The sequence below is a fragment of the Leuresthes tenuis genome, unplaced genomic scaffold (assembly GCF_036924035.1).
Source record: "Leuresthes tenuis unplaced genomic scaffold, fLeuTen1.0.hap1 SCAF_11, whole genome shotgun sequence".
Classification (NCBI taxonomy): Eukaryota; Metazoa; Chordata; class Actinopteri; order Atheriniformes; family Atherinopsidae; genus Leuresthes; species Leuresthes tenuis.
This window is the reverse complement of record NW_027325365.1, coordinates 15,586,569-15,609,896: the sequence shown is the minus strand read 5'-3', so window position 1 is coordinate 15,609,896 and position 23,328 is coordinate 15,586,569. Positions and strand designations below refer to the sequence as shown.

The window sequence follows — 23,328 nt, the reverse complement described above, 5'->3', positions numbered from 1 at the left end:
ATTTAGCTTCAGTAGGAATCATTCAAATTACCAGAAAAAAAGGTCACTGAACAAAAATAGCCTTTATTGATAGGTAACATCAGTTATATCAAAGCAACAGCGATACTAAGACAAGCAGGCTAAGTGAGTGACTGAGTGAGTGAGTGCTTTCATCATGACAGCAGGCTTGAATCTAAAGTAAAACAAATACTTATCAGCAAAAGACTCGAAGAAAAAAATTGAAAATTTTACAACCATTCAGAAATGGTTGTGACTGTCTTTGGTTGAATCGCTGGGCTTCACATCCTCTGATTTGGAGCTCTGTTGAAATAAACACAGATGCATTATGTAAGTACAATTTTTCTTCATAAGGACAAAATTCACTCATCATAAAGGAATGTATAAGTTATAACTGCCAATGCATTTTAATCTCTTACATTTAAATAATGCCTGAAATATTCAAAATAAGATGTGTAAAATGAACGCATTTAGGTGTTCATATGCTCTGGGAATTCGGGGTTCAGAGGAAAGCTATAAAGGAGTTAGTCAGGCCTTCTTCCAGCTTACTCTAAAGAATGTAATACTTGACTCTGCTCATCAGAAAAGTCAGAGGGGAGCACCAGTAATATAAGTTTAACTTTTTGGCCTTGGCACAGACAGCTATGCATTCATCGACTCAGTCCTCGTCCTCGTCCTGTACTGCCATAAAGTATGATTTTATCTGAGGTCATGTTCACGCAACACATTTTTTCACAGAGCTTCTGGTCTATTTTCTTAGTTTCTTTTCGGTGTATTTTGCTGTTGCTGTATGATCTGAAGATGCAAATGTTTCCCCGCTGATGAGGTTACCGTAGGCAAATTTAGCAAGTTTGCCATTGGCCCTATGCAAGTTAATATGCTTTAGTTTATTTACTAATATTATTGACCTATGATACATGTAAACTGATTTGAGCTCTGCAGTTTATAATGTCTAAGAGCCATTAAGGTTTGATTTAATTTGGCAGAAGCAGCAAAGCTTGATAAGAAAGGTGATATGAATGTGACTTGAAGACAAAGTTGATGCAATTCAACCTTTAAAAATTATTTTCAGGGCTCAAAGGGCACTCTGTTAAACTCTTATCAAATATAGTAGTCTAAGCAATAAAACATTGTGATTTTTCATTTTATTTTCATTACAGTTTGATTTTGAGTTAATGATAAAATACATAAATGCAGAGACGTGCATGCGTCTGCTCAGATGGTCGTTGAGCCCATGGTATTGAATTCGAAAGCAATGTACCTTTGGAGAAGGATAATTAAGAGGAATGAGAAATAAATGCAAACTATTTTATTTTAGGATCACAAACTTAGTTCAGAATTTCAAATGGTGAACTGTGAACTTCAGCTAATTCAGTTTAAAGCTGTACGAACTGAACTTTGAATTAGTTCTTGTGAAGTAAGAACTCGCACAATGCTCTGCCGAATAGATATATTTGTATTCTTATAGAGAAAAAAATATGACTGCGCAATTAATATGATGCGCAATTAATATGATGCGCAATTAATATGATGTAAGTCATCAGATAATGAACTTAACTTACAAAAATATGCAGAATGAGGCGATAATGAGAGAGCAGGAGAGGTGCCCTTTCCCATATATTTCTATTCAATGTCTATCAGACAGTTTTAAACATGTTGGCTTGTTCTTCTACCTTGGACTTGAAGAGCAGGTTAATGACGCCCTTTGAGCGTCTGTCTGTTGTTCGGTCAGAGGTCACGGAGACAGACATACTCTTACTGTCCCTCCTGGCTCTGGATGAGTCCATCTCATCTGTCCCACCAGCCACTGACAAGGACAGTCCTGGATAAAGGAAAAGCATGATACAGTCTATACATATCACCTATTAGCGGCTTGTAACAAATGCGCTGTGTGTTCCTGTTGTAAGACGCTTTTGGGGACTTATTTGCTCTCTCAACTGTTGCTACTTTTAAATCAAGGCTCAAAACGTTCTTGTTTTGTCAGGCCTATGAGATGTGATGATGGCTGCCAATGGTTAGAGTTACAGATACTCTTGGGTGTTTATTATCTCCTTTTTACTTGTCTTATCCTTTTTTACCAAAGCATTTTATTCATTCTATCTTGCACTACTTCTGGTTCCGGCTGAGTAGATTTTACCGGTTTTATTGTCTTGCTTTGTTTTACGTGTCTTTGCACGTTTTTATTTTTTTATCCTTTCATCCTTTTATTCTGTTCTTTATTTCCCTGCTATGTAAAGCACATTGAGTTGCACTTGTGTATGAAATGCGCTATAGAAATAAAATTGCCTTGCCTCAACTTTTCTATACTGTTTGATGTGTGTTCAGTTGTTGCAGGAGGTGCTAATCTGAGGTTGTGAATTAACACCACAGTCTGTCTTAGTTTGTCTGATCATGGCCAGATGCCAGCAAAGCATCAATACATTGTGGTTTGATGCACCAACTAATAAACTAATAAAATGACATAAACTGGAGGAAATGGCTGCCAATTTCATGCATCTGTTTTTGTTTTTATTTTTCCAGAAAAAACACTTTGTCCCAGGGATATGACTTTTTGTTTTTACTTAGTGGCTCCTTGTTTTGCAGATGCACTTCAGTGTCAGTTTGCTGTGTGCCACAGGTTGATGTGTGTGTGTGTGTGTGGGTGTGTGTGTGTGTGAGAGTGAGACCTGTGATGGCTGGCAGAGATCTGGAGTTGGCATTGGTCAGCACCTCATTTCCTTCATTTGGTTCAGACAAGTTGGTGTCACTGCGGAACTCCTGTTTCTTGGACAGCTACAGGAAACAGAGATCACATGAAACCGAGCAGCCCTTCAAAAGATACTAAATGTTTTATGACTTCAACATTTACACGCCATCATCTCAGTTCTCCCCCGATGTCCTTCTCTCTGTCTTTCTTTGAATAATATCCAATCTTGTGCCACTATCAATAACTCTCACCCGTTTGCAGTCCAGTGTACTCGTTCTTTCTCTTTCCTCTGTGATGAAGATCATGCTGCTCCTCTTCTTCTTCTTCTTGCTCTTCCTCAGTTTGACCTCTGCATCACCTACTGTCACCACTCCCTCCTCCACTTTGCACATACTAACACTTCCACTGGAGCGTGGCAGGGTGGAGTTCCAGTTTGGAGACTCAGGAGGGATGTCCCTGAGAGGAGACAGGAAGTTGCATCAGTAAGGAGTTCAAAACTACTGTTTATTTTCCATCTTTATTTAGAAGGATTTTTTAATCAGTTATTAAGTTGTAATAGCATTGAATAGTAGCAAAAGTAGTAATAGTTTGAGATGAATTAAAGGTTATTAACTTTGCTACCTGTCAGCATGGGTCTTGGTTGGTGTTCCACACTCAGATCCCTGCAGTGATGAAATGGATATTATGGACTGACGAAAGGAGCGCAGCATGGAGCGAGGACGAGTTGACTTTCTCTCATCCAGGTCCGGCTGGAGAAAGACAGAGAAAATGTGACAATATGTAGATGAAAACAATTCAAAACCACAGTAGCAGGACTACATAGCTATAAAGTGTCAACAAGAAGAAAATGTTCAAGTAAAATGTCAGAAACAATAGAAAGGCAAAAGACAGCAAGTAGGGTTGTACGATATATAAAGAATGCATCATTATCGCAATATCAGCATTTTGATTGGAAATAGGACAAGCACAGGAGTAAATAATGAGGGCGTCATTCTACTTCCTTTTGTGCACGTTCTACAACTAACAGGTGCAAAAGTGGACTGTAGCTCTCATTAATAGAGCTCAACCATATATTTAAGTAATTGTTTGTAGGAAGATAAATCATCAACAAAATAATACCGCATCTCACATATTTTCCTAATATCATTTGTCCCTACAGCAAAGTCACTCTTAAAACAGTATACCAACCCCCCGCTCATTAGTGTAATTTCTCCCCAAGGGCAGAACCAGTTTAGAAGTTAATATCCATATTTGCCCCCATTCAAAGCATTGAAACTTTCTTCTGGTTGCAGAGAAATTCAGAAGTATAAACACGCTACTCAAGGGGTTTTAAGAGTACTTTGATGAATAAATTGTCTCAGTAAGCTAATTTGCAACTTAATTTTCATGACTATGTTTAGCCTTCCAAACAAAAGAGATGTTTGGTTACAGAAACGCAGCGTTGAGATATTAAGTTTTTATTTTCCCACATTTTCTTCTTTCCTCTTTCTCTCAACTCTTTTCCTAATTCTTACCAATTCTCTCACTCCATACTCTTTCTCTACTTTCTTCTTCAGCTGCTTGAAACACTCCTCCATGCGCTCGTGGAAAGGACGCAGGTCATCTGTCACTCTCTTCCCATGGAGAGAGATACCTCCACCCAACAATGGGATCTACAAATTAAAAAGTTGTTGAGTCAGCAAAAAACAACACATGAAAGTGCTAAACCATATGTAGGGTGCGCATGTGTGGGGATGTGCTTTCACATGCTCAGTACCTGCCATGCAATGAGGTCTTTGAGCCGCAGCAGTTTATCTTTGTCCTCTTGGTGCTGCTGAGTGTACTCTTCAGTAAAGAACGCCTGATTCAGGGGAAACATCCAACATTAATTCAAAGAATAACAGCTGTAGTGTTCACCTACTCAGGCAGATTGGAAAGTGGTATTTGAAGGTTGAATCCTATAACTGTACCTAAATATGACCTGAAAGGTCATCGGATGTTCTAAGAAGTGGATAAAGAGAAGCAAATTCAACAATATTTTGACAATAATATCATACCCTCTCTTTTACTTAACGAGGGCAATAATCCAATATATATTCACATGGAGAAAGAACTGAAGTATGGCCCAATTTATCAACTATCAGTATAACTCACAAAGAACTGATTTTTCCACACACATATAAGGCGCATTCCCACAGTAGGAACCTTTTGCAGTTCCTATAACCTTTTCAAGAATAGGGCCACGGCCCTCAGTTCCTATAACCATTTTAGCTCCTTCTCCGAGGCAGGGTCTTTTCTGGGTTCCATAGGAACACATTTGACGTTGGTGTTTGGTAGCTACGCCCCTTGTCTGAAATGTTTACTCATACGACACGGACACAACTGGCGCATGTTTAATAAGTTAAATTTACACGTCTTCTCCTCTGTCTGCGGCACTCTGCTCTCCTTCTTTCCTTCGTGAAAAGAAGAAGTATCGCCTGCCACTCGATTCTTCGTCTCCTGACACTCGCTGTGTGCTCTTCCAGCCTCGATCTTAGACGCCCGATGTGATCGTCCATGATTAATATTACCGTCATGCAGACCATGAACATGGTGGCCTCATCGCTCTCCATATTAGCTTCTTGGTGGTGTTGTTTTCTTCTCTCCTTACTTTTCGTGGGTTTTGTTTTTTAGTTGTGTGTGTCGCTAAAGTAACACGTCTGTCGCAGACGGCAGCGTCACATCAGTCCCTGTCAAGGTCCCTGACTCATGTGCGAATGCAAAATGAAACGGTTCCCCTGGGGAAGGGCAGTTCATATCACAAAATTCTAGGTGGACAGTTCTTAGAACTGCGTTCTTAGAACGTCTCTGTCCGAATGCGGCTATTTTCTTTATGAGCACACTGATAACATTTTCTGTGGAGTGTTTTAAGTTGTGAATACAGAATCACAAACTCCAATAAGTACAAATAATTTAAAAGTTTTGGACTGCAGAAGAAGGTTTGGAAGTGACCCAGATTTCTGATGCTTAAATTAGCATGAGTGTTACATTAAGACATTTTCCTAAGCTTTGATAACTTAGCAGAGGCTCATTCTGAGATGGTAAATCTTTGGCTGAGTGCATTATCTTCATCTGCCTCGTGGTACTAAAGTGCGACAGTAACTGCAAGTCAGTCAAAATGTATCTTACAACAGCTAGCAAGGACTCATTATCAGATTAATAGCTTAATCTATAATCTTAAAACCCAGATAAGAGTTTTACTCACTGCAGTGGTCTTTAATTTACCAAGACAATGGTATTTATGTGGGGCTACAAATTATGGCAGGTTTGATACGGAGGCTGATCTTTTAGAGCTGAGAATTTACCTTTTCGTATTTGGCAAAGCCGCCCATGACAGCTGGGTCCACAATACCATTGAGCAGCATGGAGAGGGGGTTAATGGGAAGGCTCCAGTCAGCCTGGTATTGGTTTATCATGGTCAGAATCTTCTCATTGGTAGACTCCATGGTCTCTATGGCATTCTCCAGTGGAGAAAGGGTTGTCTGGAGAAGGACACAGAGAGGTAGAAATTGAGGAAGAGGGGGAAAAAAAGGGAAAAATGGCATATGCAGGTTTTTAGAAGAAATGTTTGTGGAGGTAAGAACAAATTTCATCAGCGAGGGTGAAATGGGAAATGTGCTTCACAGGAGATGATGTTGTATACGTTTTCATAAAATGATATTGTATATTACAAACATTTAAGTCAAAGATGGTTTAAAAACCTGCCCCAAAAACTTACATGTTTCATGTCAGTTGCCTCAAACCAGCGCAGGATCCCAGGCAGCTTGTAGACAGTGGTGAAGGTTGTGCGTTCAATCCACATTGACTAAAACATAAAGAGAGACAGAAGAGAAAAAAACAAAGCTTTTAGATTAATTTATGCCTCTTGGGGACACCCATATATTCTATCAATGTCTACATTTACAAAAAGCTCAATGTACAATATGATTTAATTTAATCCAACTGTACATCGCAGTAATAACTGAACCTGATGTTGCGTCTCAGCTGCTCATCTGAAACCTTTTCACATAAGCTGATGTCTTAACATTGTGTACTCTACAACTGCTGAATAAAATCTTGTCTCATAGAGCAAGAATTCATTATTTCAGACTGATGACAATGCAAGCGTACAACAGCATCTGAAAGATTTTCATGGTCCATGTTGCCAGACTTGTGAATCTTTTCATTGGAGACAATCAACTTACAGCAAACTCATTGTTTGGGTCCACGGGTCCTTTCCTCACAGGTCTGGAATAGTGGAAACGCTGCACGTAGTTGGATTTATAGAAGCTTCATTGTGTAAGAAGACAGAATAGAACAGAACAGAACAGAATAGACCTTATTGTCATTGCACACCAGGGTACAATAAAGCAAAGATGTATAAAAATAAATTATTCAAAGATAATAAATAATTTACTACAAAGGTAGATGTAGTGAATATAGATAATGAGAACTACCAGAGTTACCACTTCGCAGGCACATTTCATCTTATGAAACTATACAGAGTTAAACAACACTCACTTGATGATCTGGTCAGGGACAGGTTTGTTCTTCAAGCGAGGAGGGATCTCCAGGACTGGCTGCACTGTGAAACACTGAATATCTGGGTGAGATTGCTCAGAAAAAATTTTCTCACAGCATGATGGGTAGTTTCTCACTATTCCTGTGTCAGAGTTTACAAACTGATAGTTTAGATAGTCTGATATATAAAGACAACAAAAGTGAACCAAAATTCTGTGTCAATTCAGAATAGAAGTGACAGGATAAAAGGATTTAATACACACAGATCTCATATCTGGTATAAATCCATTGTGTTTGTGGGTGAAAAGATTTTGTGACATTTCCTTTTACGAGTTACTGTTGCCAAGCTGATCTTAATATTTCATTTTATATTGGTTCAGATGCCTGCTGTCACCTAGATACTTATAAATCCCAAAGGTACTGTATGCTAAGAATTGTTCATTAATGACAGTGGATTTCTATCCAAGTGTGACTGTGAAAGCTGTAGATCATGCAAATCATTAAAATTTTCACAATTGTGGTTTTGTGTTTTGCTGCCCAGAGGATACTCTGATGTGGAGAGTTCCTGATGTCATCTCCCGGCATGGTGGTCGTGTTGAGGCGCACAGAGCTGGGGAACTGGCTCATCAGCTGGTTCTGGAAGTCCTCCCTGCGCTCATATTCTTTACCTCGGTGGATAAACACCCTGTTCTGAGAAAAAGAGAAATGAACATGTGTTAATAATGGTAATGAAAAGATAACAATCCATTATATTCTGCCATCGTGAAAAGACTGAAAAGTATTCTTCATAAACAGGATAGTCCACCCAAGAGAGAGCAGACACTAATTAAAACCTTAAAAATGTACTTAATGAAAACTAATAATGTTCTTTATGATAGCTATTACAAATCACTTTATTTCCACAAAGCATAAAGTAATAATATTTTTTAAACACTGTTAATTTGTATTAAAGAAATAAATAAACAACAAACTCTGAGGAATGGAGGGTAGCCTTGTCCATAGTAGCCCACTGCAAAGTAGTCTGGCTTAGGTCTTAAGATCTTCATAATATTCTCATAGAACTTGGCTTGTTTTTCCTGCAGAGGGAGACAGGAACCGAAAACAAGGATGAGTCCAAAGGAGAGTTTAAACGTGCACTGTGAGCAGTCAGGGCAGTTTAATGAGTTCATGCCATTGCCAAAGCTATCCTCAGCAGAATGCTGGGCCTGTGAGGGTGATAGATAGAAAAAACAGTGCACACCATCCAAGGACAATGTCTGTCATTTATATAACCACATAAATTTGGCATAAGTTGAAAGAGCCACTGCAGCAGTCGCATAAAGAGAGAGGGGGATTTTGCCATCGTTGGGGCATGTGCGAGTCTCACTGGGGAGGGGGAAAAGATGTTAGATGAGACGGAGATATGAAATTATATGAATACATGACATGAAAGCAACACAAGCGGATTGAGAAGAAAAAATGAGCAGAGTGACAGTAGGAGAAATCTGAAGTAGATGAAACTAGCAATGAGGAAGTACACTGCAGGGGTCATAGTATTTATAGAAGACCAAAGCCAAGTTTTAGATATGAAAGCAACAAATTCTAAACCTGAATGAAACAGTACATGTAAATGTATTACTGGGAATGATAGATTCTGAAGTTCAAAACTGTGCAATGTAAAACCTGAACATGGATAACAGAGAAAATATAGATAGGAGATGTGAAACAGCAAAAATATGTGATCACTATTGTTGTGCTGAAGATATGAAGGTTCACGATTGTGGTGTATTACCAGTCTCTTGCTGAGTAATTCGTAGTCAAAGATCTCATTTTCATACTGTTCTGCTAGTTCCTTGCACAGAGTGATGGCCTCTTCCCACATCTAGAAACACACACAAACATAAGAAATGGAGGTGTCCTTTAACATTCCATCTGCTAATACATCAGCGACAGCTGTTGTGGCAGGAATTCATCTCATGAAAATCTGTTTCAAGGTGTCTGTGGTGGAAAGTCTCTATTTATGCTTCAGAGAGCACAAAGTCCTCATGGAGAATGCACATTGAATCTGACACCAACACACTCTGGAGACGCCAAACAACCACATTACACTATGGAGATAAATCTAAATAGGAAAGTATAAACAGTGACATAAAAAAGTCGAAAACCAGACAGACCTTGCCCTTGTCAAAGTAGTCAATGATGGTGTCGTAGAGTGTTTCTTTCAGTTGCCGCTGCGTTTGGGAGCCGTGGAACTCAAACTGAGGGTTACACTTGTCATCTGACCACTGAGATAGAGGCAGAAATCAAGATAGAGAAATGGAAGAAAGAAAAAAAAGAGAGACTCCAGTAAGTGTACGTATAACTTCATTAATGCTGAAAGAAAAAGAAACAGGACAACTCGGAGAAGAGAGAGGAGCTTAAAGATCAGAGCCTCTTCGCTATAATAAATCAATGTTAGACCCAAGCAGGGTATGTGAAAAAGCTGTGGTTCATTCATTATATAAATCAGACAAAAGCTCATCTTCTATTACATAAATTACACATAAATTATTCTGAAAATCAGACAAGAAAATCCACGATGATTTCCCAAAATGTCTACTTTGAATAGTGAGCAAGACGGTTAAAGCAGGTTGCATGTTACAGCTTTCTCTTTCCAGCAATATGAATGACATCACTGATATTGTGGACAAATGGAGCTTGTTCAAATCAGCTTCTTTGATTCTACAATACTACAAAGAAAGAGGAGGAGAAAAGGTGCGAGGGATTCTTCTATTCCCCCGGACTTCTTTGTGAGCCTGTAAATGTCCTATAAATGAGACGAGGACACAAAAGAGGTCAAACACATGCATGCACACCAGCTCATGCAGAAACACACTGACTGCCCAAGTGCACTGTATCTATCACCATAGTGATATAGCTGCAGAGGCCGGCACAATGCCATAAAGTCACCTCAGAGCTTCATCAATTGGGGGCCAGTGATGCAGCAACCGTTTATCAGCTGATAAAAAAAACAACATATAATTTGCTGCAGGAAGATAATTAGACAGAGCTAGAAACTGTGACCGGCATTAAGCAACTAAACATTTTTTATGTGTGCGTGAGTGGGCCTTGCCTTGAGCAGACGGGAATGGAGCAACAGGGTGTAAGCTGCCTCTGTGTAGTTTTCACCCTCGAGGTGAAGGTCCCTCAATTTGTACAAGTACCTGAAGACAAAAAAAAAAAAGTCAGGTGAACCAGGTTTTAAGCAACTTTCAGCATCACTCCACAAGATGCCAGTGTTGGGCAATCTGAAGACCTGCAAAGAGAGCTTTAAAGAATAGTATGCATCCTTGTGCCTGTCTATCTGTCTCCCTCACACACATGCCCTGAAATACATTCAAGAGTGAAAAGCAAAAGAGGACACATACAAGCACAATTTATCACACTGTATGCCTTTTAAAGGTCTGACAGGTGTTTGTAGCCCAATATGCAGTCAAGTTCAGCAACATCAACCTTAACAAAGGCGAGTTTCAGGCAACACCAGAGGAGTACAGACTGTTTGGTGTGTTTACTTTAAAGAACTAAATTCCTCCATTTATGTTGATTTCATTTGGATCGATGCTTATTAAAAAAGGAGGTTAAGCAGGTTGAATTTTTAAGATGCAAAATAATCTATAATTTGTAAAAAAAAAAAAAAAAAAAAAAAAGTAGAAATGTTTGACCATCTGTTATACCACGATAAAATCTCTTGATCAAGTTTAACAAGCTCTTATATTCATCAGTGGATGAATTGAAACGGATGGTAACCCTGGAATATAAAAGACATGAACATGGCGTGTAGGTCACATGTATCGCAAGTATGCAAGCAGTGATCCACGTACAGGAGCACACAAGACCAGAATCACAACTAAGACATAATAACATGATGGGACTGAAAGAAGTTTTAAATTACATTGACACTGATTATCTTATTTCTTATATCCATTGCATTTTCAGTAAAATTAATCCGTTTGTACTATCGAACATTTAAAAAAATACTTTGTCTATATTACAAAGTATAGGCGTGTGTGTGTGTGTGTGTGTGTGTGTGTGTTATTTCATTGTACCTACATGATTCAAGTCATGGCATTTAATTGTTGAAGTAATTGTTTGAAATATTGTAAAATGAAGAAGCTTGGTTTCATTAGTTTTTGCAAGGAATGAATTATGCATTTAAAACAGTGTTAAAATTCAAAGTGTACAGCAATATATATTTTTCATGAAGGCATGAAAATGCAGGTTGAGCATCAAATCCATTCAGGAAAGAAAATGGCAACAGGAGAGTCTGCTCCTGCTTTTACTTTCTGTATTTCTGTTGTATCAGTCTTTTGACTGGAGAAGAAATGTTTGCCCCGTGGCTAGAGGCTAGGCTTTGTTTATTAAGCTTCTATGACAAAGTAGAAAAGCAATGGCGTGTTGGTGCTTCTGAATAAGCAATCCTCTATCAGTTTTCGTAAGAAGATCAACAGTTGATTTACTATATTCTTTTTTTAAAGCCTCATTTTCTATCCCTTTCAGCTCTAATGAATTTCAGTCTGAGGATTTGTTTACAATATCTTTTATATATGAAAGTCTAGTTAGCATTTGTGTAAATAAAAAAAGTAAAAACTCTATAAAGTCTATTAGAACCTTCATCTCTCCAAACTTGCAGCTGTCTATGTCTCTCTAATTTGTTCTCCTTTTTTCCTTTCTTCCCCGATCGTCCTCTCCCTCTTCACCCCTCCTACACCTCTGTCCTCCTTCCTTCCGCCTGGACCAGTCCTCCCAGAACTGACACGGTTTTTAAAAGCCAAATTTAGCAAGAGGAAGCTTTTCATTCCCCTATACTCTGCAGGTATCAAAGGTTTATTCTACAGTACAGTTAAGACACAACATACAACAAACGTTTCCAAAAACAAATGGTGCAAAATGCTCTTAAGAATTTATGCGATCATTTATAAATGATCTTAAGCCTATAATCCAACTAAAATAGTGTATGTGGTATCAGCAAAGTTTTTTCCTTTTTTTTTTTAATTACGACAGAGAAATGTTTATAACTGTCTTGCATCTACTGTTTTTTTTTTTAAATGATATAGTCTGTTGCTCCAAAACCTCCAACAATGTTGCCATAATAAATGTGCAAGTTGTCCTCACAATGTACACTAAAGCACATTCATACCATTCCACAACTGATGCTGCCTTTTAAGCTGTGCGTGGTCACTCCTCCCTAACAATAGCATCCATGATTTCCAATTTCTGATTGCTCAGACCATGGGGTTGTTTTCCACTTCACCTCAGTCAATCATAAATTAACTCAGCCTCATTGCGATTAGTTGTGCTTTTATTGCACAGCAGAGTTTATAAATGTTCTTGTCCCTGGTTTGTTTACTCAACATATTTTTCAGAGATGTTCTTGGGCTCATGCAGTGATTTCAGCAACATAAATGTGTTTCTTTTTTAATGCAGCACTGCCTGAGAGCCTGAAGATGATGGCCATTCAGTACTGCTTTTTTTGGTCTTGTGGCATCTCTGCCAAAAAGTCTTTGAATATTTTAATCATCTTGTGAGCCATAAATGATGAAATCATTGCACTGATAATGTTGTTGGTTTGCACATGGGTTGCTGTCCCAATCAGCATTGGGTTAGTTTAAAAACTGGTCAGTAAAAAAATGAATCTGATGATGTAATGTAGCATTGTTCATACACTGGGCCACATCATAGTTAGCTGTGTGCATTTATTATAAGATCAGATACTGAATTTTCATGCATACATCTAACACTGGCATCAGCTGTTTATCTGAATTAAACTAAAACGACTAATTAGCCAGCTAAATATTATTGTATTTTGAAAAGAGCTGACAGCATCAGTTAGTCATCCACTGGCTCAAGCTTAAATTCACCTGCAGAGATAACTAATTTGTTTAAAAGTCACACCCTGAAAAAAATCGAGGGACCTGACAGCATCTGTCTTTCCTCATTTCCAGTTTCTCTTTCTGTCTCTCTCTTGCTAGCATCCTGTATTTTCATCTCTCTCTCCCTCTTACTCATCACGTTTTTCCTCTGTTCTCTCTGTGGTCAGACCACCATCTGATCCTGTGGATTTTGACATTAATTCAGTGGAACTCATATAATCCCCCGTCAGATTATAGAGCCGGAGACACACAAGAGCACACATCCAGACATGCATATCCATGCATGCACATACAGCACAGATGTACACCATTTAAAGACATGTCATGTCAAATCCAGCATATAGTGCAGATACCTGATGTACATTGCTTCACGATTGATGTCCTTGTAAAAGTTCTGCAACAACAAAAGGAGAGGTTGGGTTAGCATGACAGATATATCTAATATCACTTTTAAGACCCGCAGTAACTGTAAGTTTTGTAAGTCAGCATTTATGTGTCTGAGTGTTTGTCACACTGGTGCCTTACAGTATGCGTTTTTTTTCCTGCGTGCTTCTTGTGGCCTGTGTGAGTTAATGTGTGGAAGTGTGTTCATGTGCGTTTGCACAGTATTCCCAGTTTGATTAAGTTTATTGATATCTACAGAGAACAGAGGAGAGAAACAAACTGATGTAACCCCGCCTGGCATAACCAGCAAAACAGACACACACCAACAGTGTGGGGAAAAAACAAGCTTTTTTTCATAGTACGAGTTGGATACTGAATTTTCTGTTTGGATGATGTCTTAGTCATTCAATTAATTTTTTATTTTTTTGCAAGTGTATGATATATCATTGACGGCACTGATGCTGTATAAATAGTTCATCAAGAGAAGGAAGGGATGCTTTTATATCCGCAAATCGGCACATCTTTTGCAAACATGCAGTACAATCGAATATGTTCTAAAGAAGAACTATATGATCACTTTGAATGGATTTTCCGAAAAAAATGAAATATTGTAAAATAAAAAAAACAATTGTGATTTTAGCCTTTTACCAAAACAAAAAAAAATAACAAAACACGTCACCATTATTCATGAACTAACCCTCTAAACAATCGAATCACAGATAATAAAAAAAATCCAAAAATCAAAGGATTAAATCTGCTGTGAAAATGATCATATGGTGGGTAGTTGGGATCCACTTCTAACTCTGAGAATATCAAGGGGGAGAATCTGATTAGGAGATCACATAAAAGAGAGGATGTGAAACAGACAGAAGCTGATGCAACCAATTGTAAATAGTCAGAGACCAGAGATGAAGAAGAATCTTTAGACCAATCAGCACACAGATAAATTTGTGGAAAATGAACGTAAAGACATTGGAACAAAAGACGTGACATATGATCAATGTTTCACAGTAAACTCTTCAATCAGTTTGTTTCCTTTGATGTCGAAATGTTACTTAATTAGTAATTAATTACCAATCAATTTGTTGTTGTTGTGTGTTGATGTTTGCACTCATTTCTGAAATCAGCACTTTTTTGCTTTGCTACAAAGTACAGTACACGAATCATAAAGTTAGTTAATAAAAGCAAATCTGCAATTAGGCACACAGATTGGAAGCATCAAGGAGATTTTGAATAATTCAGTAAGATTCAATGTTTGCTGCTCCTTTAGGCAGTCCACTCAAACACATTTCGCATATGGGAGGCGACATACTGTGTAAAGTTTATGACACCTTCAAGTCTTTAAAGACCAAGGCAAAAGCAACTCTGCCAGGCGACTGCTGTTTTCAAAGAGGGTTTGACCTACCAGAAGATTGACAGTGCAGCTCATGCGGTTGTTGCGGCTGTCATCGCTCATCACAGTGCGGTAGTCAAGGAGACGAATGAGGAGACCCTTCACCAAGGATACAAAGTGCTGCACCTGTGGCTTCAGCGTGGGTTTCTCGGCAGCACAGTCCAGCAAGCTGGCAGACAAGCATTCCAAAGCTTAATTATCAGCGACATCTGATAGTAGTTTACATTCAGAGATGTTGTGTGTTGATGTGTCATCGCAGTGAGACCAGCGAATAGTGTTCATTTTACATTCTAGATAGTCAGGAGGGAAACCACTTCTTAGAAAACTGGAAAGCCACGCATATAAAATATTCAAGATCGAATCATTTTTGACATAATGTGACATGTTATACTCTAATACTTAGGCCTACATGGTCTCTAGCAGTTGCATGTATCGTTCGTCTCCTCCTCCTCCTTCCACCTCGTGGTCCAACTTCAGAATGATCTCATTCTCAAACTACACAAAAGAAAAAAAGCAGGGCGGGAGATATGAAGCAAGTGGTCAACAAATTGGAAGTGGAAAAAACAAAAGAGAGGAGCAGTAGAAGGAGAAACCCTTCATGCAATTTTAATTAAGGTGTCATTTTTACTTTTATGCGCAGTTCTTTATTAGTGCACGTTTCCACAGCAGTGATATAGGTGTCTGTCTTTTAAGGTATTTCACCAAATATACAGAAACATGTGAATACGCATATAGTATGTCTGTCATTAAACTGTATGTATGCACCTTCTGGAAGTTCCCAAACTGTGCATTTTCACAGGTGATCATGTCAAAGAAGATGGGAATGGTGGCTCTTCTCAACTCCTCATCAGGGATCAAAGTCATCTCCAAGATGGGACCCACCATGCCAGGGATAAAGCAGATCTTATGACTGCCTGCAAGAAACATACAGATGCGCACAACAATCCCACATTATGTTCATTTACATGTTTTTCACTTAATTCAGCTTAAAGAGATTTACAGAGTTGGAATAGATCCGACATCGATATTGGGCTGATATTGGAAAAATACTTTTACTATAATACTGATGTCATTCACAGATCAGATATTGGACTAATGTCACCAATCCAAGTTCTGAGAGAAATATGGATCCAGACTTCATAGCATGATGCCGACACTCGTGGAAGTTTAAGCTTATAGCCAAAATGTTGTTGTGGAATTTGTCAATCATTTGTTAACCATCAATTATATCAATTAGTTATCCAGTGCTTGTTTGTAGATTTTTCTGTTGCTTATGTCAAATTATTTTTTCATTAACTTCTTTTTCTTTATGTGACTTTTTATGTTGTGCTTGCTGTCTTTCTTTTTGCTGTAACTTTGTTATTTCTCTGCTGCAAAAGAAAATAAAGGATGGTCTTAATTTAGATCTTAGGAAATTATAGAAAAGTAACAAAAGTATAGAAAAGGAGCTCAGGTATCAGAATTTATCCGTATCAGCAGCTAACTAAGTTCAGGTACTCGGCTGGATCAAAACCCAAAAACATAAGATTGGTGCGTCTTACAGATTTACATGTACTAATGTTGATAAAGAAAAAAAAAGTTCTAAGAGCATAGACTGCTAAAGTACCTCTCTACACCTTTTTTAATCAAGTTTTAGTGGTTAAACCAGTATGTTTCATCTCACTCACATACCAAACTATCATAAGCAATCCAAGCTAACAGCACACTTGATGCATTAATTTGGGAATATGATATGTTAACTGATAGACAACATTATACGTGTGATTGATTTAATGGGACATTAAACTGACAGAAGTTCTATTAACAGTTAAATATTGCACCAATCGCCATTTTTGTTTGCAGGTTAGTCATATACAGTATGACTTTGAGTTCAGGGCAGCAGATGTTACTCTTATTTTTTTTCTTTACTTAAAAGGCTTTATAACTTGCTGAAGAGAGAAATATACAAACTAAAGTACAGTCCTTTATTGACACACCACTCCCCTGTCTCTGTCAGTAACTCCTCAGTTCAATGTGCACAGAACACAGACCAGCTGATGTTTTTTTTCTTTCTATCAGCAAAATACATCCCTCTGTTTTTCTACTTACAGCTTTCTATGACTGCTACAAATGTTATTTACAGAATGATATATTACACTCGCATCTATGCAACATAGTGCTTAGTTACTGAAGATTTTGTAATATCTGTCGGTACAAAAAAAAAAAAAAATCTACAAACTTATAGTTGTATCACAAAGTAAAGACATTCTGAAGAGTAAGACAAACATCCATAGTGCACTCAACAAACTGGCTTTTCTCACCTAGTTTGTACCAGATATCACGTATAGCAAAGCCAATGAGCCTTCTCATATCTCCATATCTGGGAAAAAATGTTTGAGAAAGAGTACAAGAGGAAAAAAACAGAAACAGAGACACAACAAGAAACCACCTCCTTAATTTGAGAATAATCATCTAATCAGCAATGATCTTTCAACCTTCTGAAACAGAACAAGCCCTAAGGGAAGATAATGCTGCATTCCTCTGCTTCACCATAATTGGATGTCAGACTACAGGTGATACAATGTTTTAATAGGTAGTTACATCCACGTGGAGGAAGAATTGTTGTGGTTAATTAGGGAAAATGAAATGGATGTACTCTCACTTGATCAGAATCTTGTTCCTCTTTGTTGGTGAGAAATGCTGAAGCTGCAGAGACTCCTGCGTAATAAACGCCACCGCCAAGTGGAAGTAGTTATTCCAGAGCTACAGAGAGCAGGAGCGTGATGAAAGAGAGGGATAGCAGAGGACTTAATCAAAAAAATGTTTTTTTAAATAAATAATGATCAATTTAATTTATGCTGGAAAAATAACACAGATGCCATTTATATGGCATGTGGTTCAGAAGTACTGCATACAAAATACACTTACCTGTACTTCAAAGTCATCGTTATTGAGGAACTTTTGGTTCATAGTGTCGGCATAGGTATTGATGGCTCTCAGGAACACTCTAATGGGGAGAGACAAGCAGATACATTTTGCATAAAAAGATGCCAAACAAGTAGCAAATGTTCTTATGTTGCTGTTTTATTGCAGATGTATAATATTAGGATTACATTATTATTTTTCTTTTAGAGTGTATTTAAAAAAAAATACAGTTGAGATGCGAGTCCCAGTAAAAGGAAGAAATACACATTTTTTTCTTGCATTTATTTCTTGAATCAGGACAAAATGCTGAGAATAGATTTTAAACTTTCTCGATTATCTACCACTGTGAATAATATGGAAAAGGAGTTGACTTTATCCCCAACAATTTGACTTCATTCTCAACATACCGCTTAAGATTTTTTTTTTTTTTTTTTTACATGGCCCCAATATTAACTCCTACTGATGAAAGATGCAATAACAAAAAATCTAGAAAAAAATACTTATGGGACGTGCCACAACTGTACATGTACACAAATTATCAAAACAAGATACCATTTAACAAAGAGCACAGGTGTATAGCTGTGAGATGTGATTCTATATAATTATCTAACTTAAGGAGCAAAGCTGTTCCAATCTCTCTCGGCTAAAATATTGCCAATCTATAATCATTATCCAGAGCCAAATGACCATCTCCAGCTCATTCCCCTCATTCATTTCCTATTTAGTGGTACATTCTCCCTACATTTGCACATCTCTTCCCAGCCCCCTGTCTGCAGACTTCTTATCAGCCTGTCTTTTCCTCTACTTTTCTTTCACTTTTATCAATTGGTTTTTCCCTCGGACACAGCTTTATCGTTCCCTCTGGCTTTCGCCACAAAAAAATCCCTGATAGCTTTCGCTCTGTCAGCTCAACACACAGACACATTTGTCACATCAGCCATTTCATCACTGCAGCCTTGATCTCGGCTTTGCTATCTCTTACTCATCCTTGCGTTTGTTTGCCACGATGAACAAGTTCCTTTGAATTCTGACAATCCTTTAAAATGCAACACCAAGCCTTGTATGGCCACCAGCAAGCCACACTAGGCCTAGTGACCGCTGCAAACTGCGGTTCTCTGTGTACGTGCGAGTGTTGATTTGCTTGCGGTATCGCACCTGTTCTGCACCATGATCATGGCCATCCAGTCAGAGGGATACACATGTTTCCCAATAAGGTCCTTGAAAAGTAGAAAGGACTCCATGAGGAAGTCCTGAGAGAACAAGGGAGGAGCAAAATTGTTAAAAAATTAATTCTGTTTATGAGTTTTGTGTATCTTGAGTTGTCAGAAATCTGCAAGCATGCTAGTCCACTCACCACTAGATCAGAGGTTCCAGTGAAGGTTTCTATGTATGTATCATAATGACGATCACCCATCTGACTGAGGATAGCTGTCATGCAGGAGACAACTCTTGACTACAGAAGTAAAGAGAGAAGAAAAGGAAGCAGTGTTACTTTTGTCATGTGCTATGTATCTCAAGCCAAAGACCTAAGGAAAAACTTGTTGGAGCATCACATCCAATGTAGCAAAAAAAAAAACATTTCAAAGACACCCTCTAAATAGTTCTGTCACTTGGCAGAGTTTACCAATTATTACTATTCATTACTATTGCAGTCCAAAAATGTCATCATCACGTGTTGCCAGCAGGACTTGGAACAAAAGAATAGCACTCTCAGCAGCAAAAATATGCTATTTCTAGTGTTATTTTTCAACATGCTTTATGTGCCAATTGGTTGAAACCACAGTGTTATACAAATTATCATAATTGCTATAAACAAACAGAACCATTGCCAGGAGGAGTAGTAGCCTCTACAGTTTCTCTATTATGTTCATTAGTTCATATTGTAGTAAGGTGAGATTTAAAAAAATATTTTCTGCAAGCTTTTAGAGTTCACAGCAAGCTGTAAAAGGTAAACTTTCGAACCGGTAACTTCTTTAATTTCATCTCTGAAAAGACAAAAGGAAGATTATTTCACATATGAGGCAGAGTAAAAGAGAAGAAGGGAGAATGATTTAGAAAAAAAAATCAATGATGCGATGGTGTAAAGTGGGAGATATGGTCATTTCATAGCTGCAAATTGGCAGATCCAATAAACGGTGTGATATCTTATAGAAATATAAACGTATCATCAATATAATTTCAAATGACAAGATATTGAGCTTTAGGGAAAATTGTTTTTTTTAAATCAAAATTAATTTACTGCAGGATTTCTGTCTTCAGATTTTAATTAGGCATCAACTACTAATTACGAGCACTTGACTATGCGTATGGCCCAAGGAGAGTACACAAAAGCACACAAAGACTAAATATGGAGAGTTTGTAGAAGATGAAAGAGAGTGAAAGAAAGATGAAAAGGAAAAAGATGCAATCACCGCAATGACTCCTGAGAGTAAGACAGACTCGATAGGCCATGGCAAAAAGTTTAAACTAAATTTACAAATATGTGTGAAACTACTTATGTTGGAGAAAAATATCTTTGGGCTGAAACAAAAAGAAAAAATAAAATTCATTGAAATTTTAGATCAAATCTTTTCACATGATGCTGAGACGGGCTCAAAGTAGAGGAAGCAAAAAAGAAATAAAAGGACAAAAACTGAGCTACCCTGACCTAAAAGAACATAAACAATTTATGTCATGAATGAACAAAGAAAGACAGAAAACAGTTTGCGTGTATTACAGACGCACAATCCTATCCCCTACAGCCACAATGACAGACTTCAAAATTCTTGTCACTCTTTATATGCTCCTCAAACTAGACTGATGCTGTTTTCTCATCGTTTTGTCCTGTGGATTTCGAGCCCTTACTCTAGATGCACGCTGTTAACCTAAAATGGAGCTTTTGAAGCTTGAAGAAATCACTGGGAGGAAAAGAAAAAAAAAAAACTGAAAAAGAAAATGAACTATAAAACATTATTGGGCATTTTTCCTTTGCTATTTTCAATTTTATGCATAATCAGCAAAGAAACATGTCATTCATCCCAGTTCCTCTGGCAGCAGTTATGGTATATTTTGGACATCAGTCGGAGTCAGACATAGAAAACCTCAGTGATATTTTGTTTGTAGTTTGTTTTATGTGCCGTTTTTTTCACGAGTGTTTTCTGATCCTTTCCTCTGCTGTGCTCTCCTTTTCAAGTCTACAGACAGTTAACTGATCTGTTACAAGGAACATAGCAGATGTAGTGGTATTTCTGCAAGTCAGAGTTTGAGTGAAATCTTCCTCTGGAGTTGGTAGCAGAAAAGGGAAACATGAGACAGAGACGATGGGATGATGGATGACTAACAGAAGATGAAAGATGAATGACATCTGATGTGGTGACAGCTTTCATCTCCTCAAAATGAGCAGGGTGTGTGTTTGTGCTTGATTTAATTGTAGTGGGCAAAGACAATATTTCACTCATGTATGAAAACAAAAACGTTTTTTTTTTTTTTTTTTTACAGAAAATATTACATCAGACGTATACATGCAAACTGTTTTCACTAGCACCAAAAAGTTCATAAACACATGAGTGGGCATGACTACAGCTTGTTTCAGGATGTGTGTTTGAGTTCAGTTCATAAATAAATCATTCCTCCACAAACTCAGTTTAGTGAGTGTAGTCACTGCAGTGTAGTGACACCAGATCCTATCTGCATATTCGCATTAATTCATCTCTTTTTCCTTTCTCCCTGCCTGATTCCCTTTCAAATAAAGCTGAGGGACACCTAAGAAACAACTCACATCTTTAAAATTAACTCCTGACATTGAAAAGGAAACATTCATGTCAAAAACAGTGCAAATGACAGCTTTACTGACATGGTAGTAGGAGTTTAAATGACGTAATTACACAAATTTATGTCTTCCACCCCCAGGTAGCAGACGGCAATAGAAAGCACTGAGCAGCACAATTACCTGACCCCGTCTCTCTCCTCCATCTTTGCCTCTTTAGTGTGCAATGGCTGAACAGTAATAGGATTAAAAACCCACCCACACACTCAGTCACTTACCAGAATTACTCTCCAGCTAAGTACTTTCTGGTTTTATGTTCACTGCACTTGCGTATCTGTGCATGTTTGTGTTGTGAAGTGTAGGTCACATGTCATATTGCCCTACTTGGTCTCTGAAGACCTCAAAATCACCTTTAACACCATCTAAACACAGCAGAGATGCTCAAGGGGCCGAACTGTTTGTGCCTTCTCGCATGGATGTGTTTCATTAACACATTGAAAGAAATGCTAAAAAGTGTGGACAGCATACTGACGTGGTGTATATCAATAAAACTATCATGCATATCACCCAGACAGGAAGTTCAGAGCGTGTTGAGGCAGCAGCCTTACACAACATGAGATTACTGACATAACAGGACACAGATGCTGGGTATTTTTTCTCTTTTTGTCCTCTCTCCTTCATTTACTTTCCATCAACTCTCTCTAGTTAGGGTTATTCATAATAGATTTAAAGCTGCAGTTTCTATGTTGCTTCAAAAGGAGAGTTTCATGTTAAAAGCCCGCTTCATGGGAAGTAAAACCAACTTCAACCTTTTCACAGTAGAAATCAAGAGGCTGCAATTTTCAGTCAGCGCCAGAGAAAAATATGCTGAATTAAAGAAAAAAAAAAACAGTGATTATTTTTACTTTAGTGTACTCTAACCTGCAATATGATTGAAATTAAATGTTTGGTCTCAGGATTGCGTGAGAGAAAAGGTCACAGACTTTGCAAAATAGAGATGAAACAACATATTCAGAATCAGTTTGCATGAAGACGCTTTCACAGCATGTAATCGAATGACTGACTATACATTGTGGGATGCTGCTGTTGCTGGGAAGGAAGAATCAAATCAAGTGCTCTCATGGACAGTGACAGCAGATATATTTGTGTAGACTGCAGTTCGCAATCATCACCTCCAACAGATGGTTTTAGCTCATGTACTTCTAATGTTGAGCTACAATAAACAGTTAAGTCCAGCTGGCATCATCTGGCCGCTTATAGTCATTAAAATAAAATCAAAAATAAACACATCAGTCATTTTGTAAAATCACAAGTGAGTTTTTCATTTATAAAAAGGCAAGAAGCGAGAACAGCCCAGCTAACCACACATTGGGCATTCTTTACTCACTCCTCATTAGTCCTTAATGAGCCTGTGCTCAAAATAAAGCAAAGTTTAATTTAGACTGATCAGTTCATTTAAAGCCACAGACTTATATTTTTACACGTATTATAGTACATCTGATTTATCTGTTTGATTCTATAGATATTTTTAAGAAAATATTTCCAATCATTGAACATATTCTACAGCTGCACCACAAACTATTAGTCAGTTATGAGTAAGTAACAACAGAACAAAAATATACAATAAGTGAAATTTATTTAAACACTAAAAAGCTGCGGTTTTGGTCAGATAAAGGGTGTAGCATCAGAAACCTATAGTGAACAAAAACTGCATTTGACTGCTTATAAATGCTTTACAAAAACAAAGTTTGCATTGACCCTTTTTCAAAAGTTTTCATCACCATTTTAAAATTCTCTGCTTAAAGTTCCTTAT

At 37.8% G+C, this 23,328-nt stretch overlaps 1 protein-coding gene across 1 annotated transcript in view; it reads right to left on the bottom strand.

The window, feature by feature from the left end:
• Nucleotides 1-43: 43 nt before the first annotated feature.
• Nucleotides 44-23,328, bottom strand: part of dock2-like (dedicator of cytokinesis protein 2) — a 93,256-nt gene continuing 69,971 nt past the window's right edge. The window contains exons 27-51 of the mRNA XM_072395699.1: nucleotides 19,125-19,223; nucleotides 18,926-19,020; nucleotides 17,774-17,852; nucleotides 17,508-17,608; nucleotides 17,167-17,225; nucleotides 15,632-15,780; nucleotides 15,276-15,361; nucleotides 14,879-15,035; nucleotides 13,443-13,483; nucleotides 10,293-10,383; nucleotides 9,355-9,465; nucleotides 8,973-9,062; nucleotides 8,173-8,277; nucleotides 7,750-7,891; nucleotides 7,202-7,283; nucleotides 6,886-6,970; nucleotides 6,420-6,506; nucleotides 6,007-6,183; nucleotides 4,440-4,523; nucleotides 4,198-4,335; nucleotides 3,305-3,432; nucleotides 2,935-3,139; nucleotides 2,664-2,769; nucleotides 1,671-1,819; nucleotides 44-300 (exon numbers count right to left, since the gene is read on the bottom strand). Of these exons, the coding sequence (XP_072251800.1) occupies nucleotides 238-300; nucleotides 1,671-1,819; nucleotides 2,664-2,769; nucleotides 2,935-3,139; nucleotides 3,305-3,432; nucleotides 4,198-4,335; nucleotides 4,440-4,523; nucleotides 6,007-6,183; nucleotides 6,420-6,506; nucleotides 6,886-6,970; nucleotides 7,202-7,283; nucleotides 7,750-7,891; nucleotides 8,173-8,277; nucleotides 8,973-9,062; nucleotides 9,355-9,465; nucleotides 10,293-10,383; nucleotides 13,443-13,483; nucleotides 14,879-15,035; nucleotides 15,276-15,361; nucleotides 15,632-15,780; nucleotides 17,167-17,225; nucleotides 17,508-17,608; nucleotides 17,774-17,852; nucleotides 18,926-19,020; nucleotides 19,125-19,223 (2,709 nt within the window). The 3' untranslated portion in view covers nucleotides 44-237. The remainder of the gene's footprint in view (nucleotides 301-1,670; nucleotides 1,820-2,663; nucleotides 2,770-2,934; nucleotides 3,140-3,304; nucleotides 3,433-4,197; nucleotides 4,336-4,439; nucleotides 4,524-6,006; nucleotides 6,184-6,419; nucleotides 6,507-6,885; nucleotides 6,971-7,201; nucleotides 7,284-7,749; nucleotides 7,892-8,172; nucleotides 8,278-8,972; nucleotides 9,063-9,354; nucleotides 9,466-10,292; nucleotides 10,384-13,442; nucleotides 13,484-14,878; nucleotides 15,036-15,275; nucleotides 15,362-15,631; nucleotides 15,781-17,166; nucleotides 17,226-17,507; nucleotides 17,609-17,773; nucleotides 17,853-18,925; nucleotides 19,021-19,124; nucleotides 19,224-23,328) is intronic.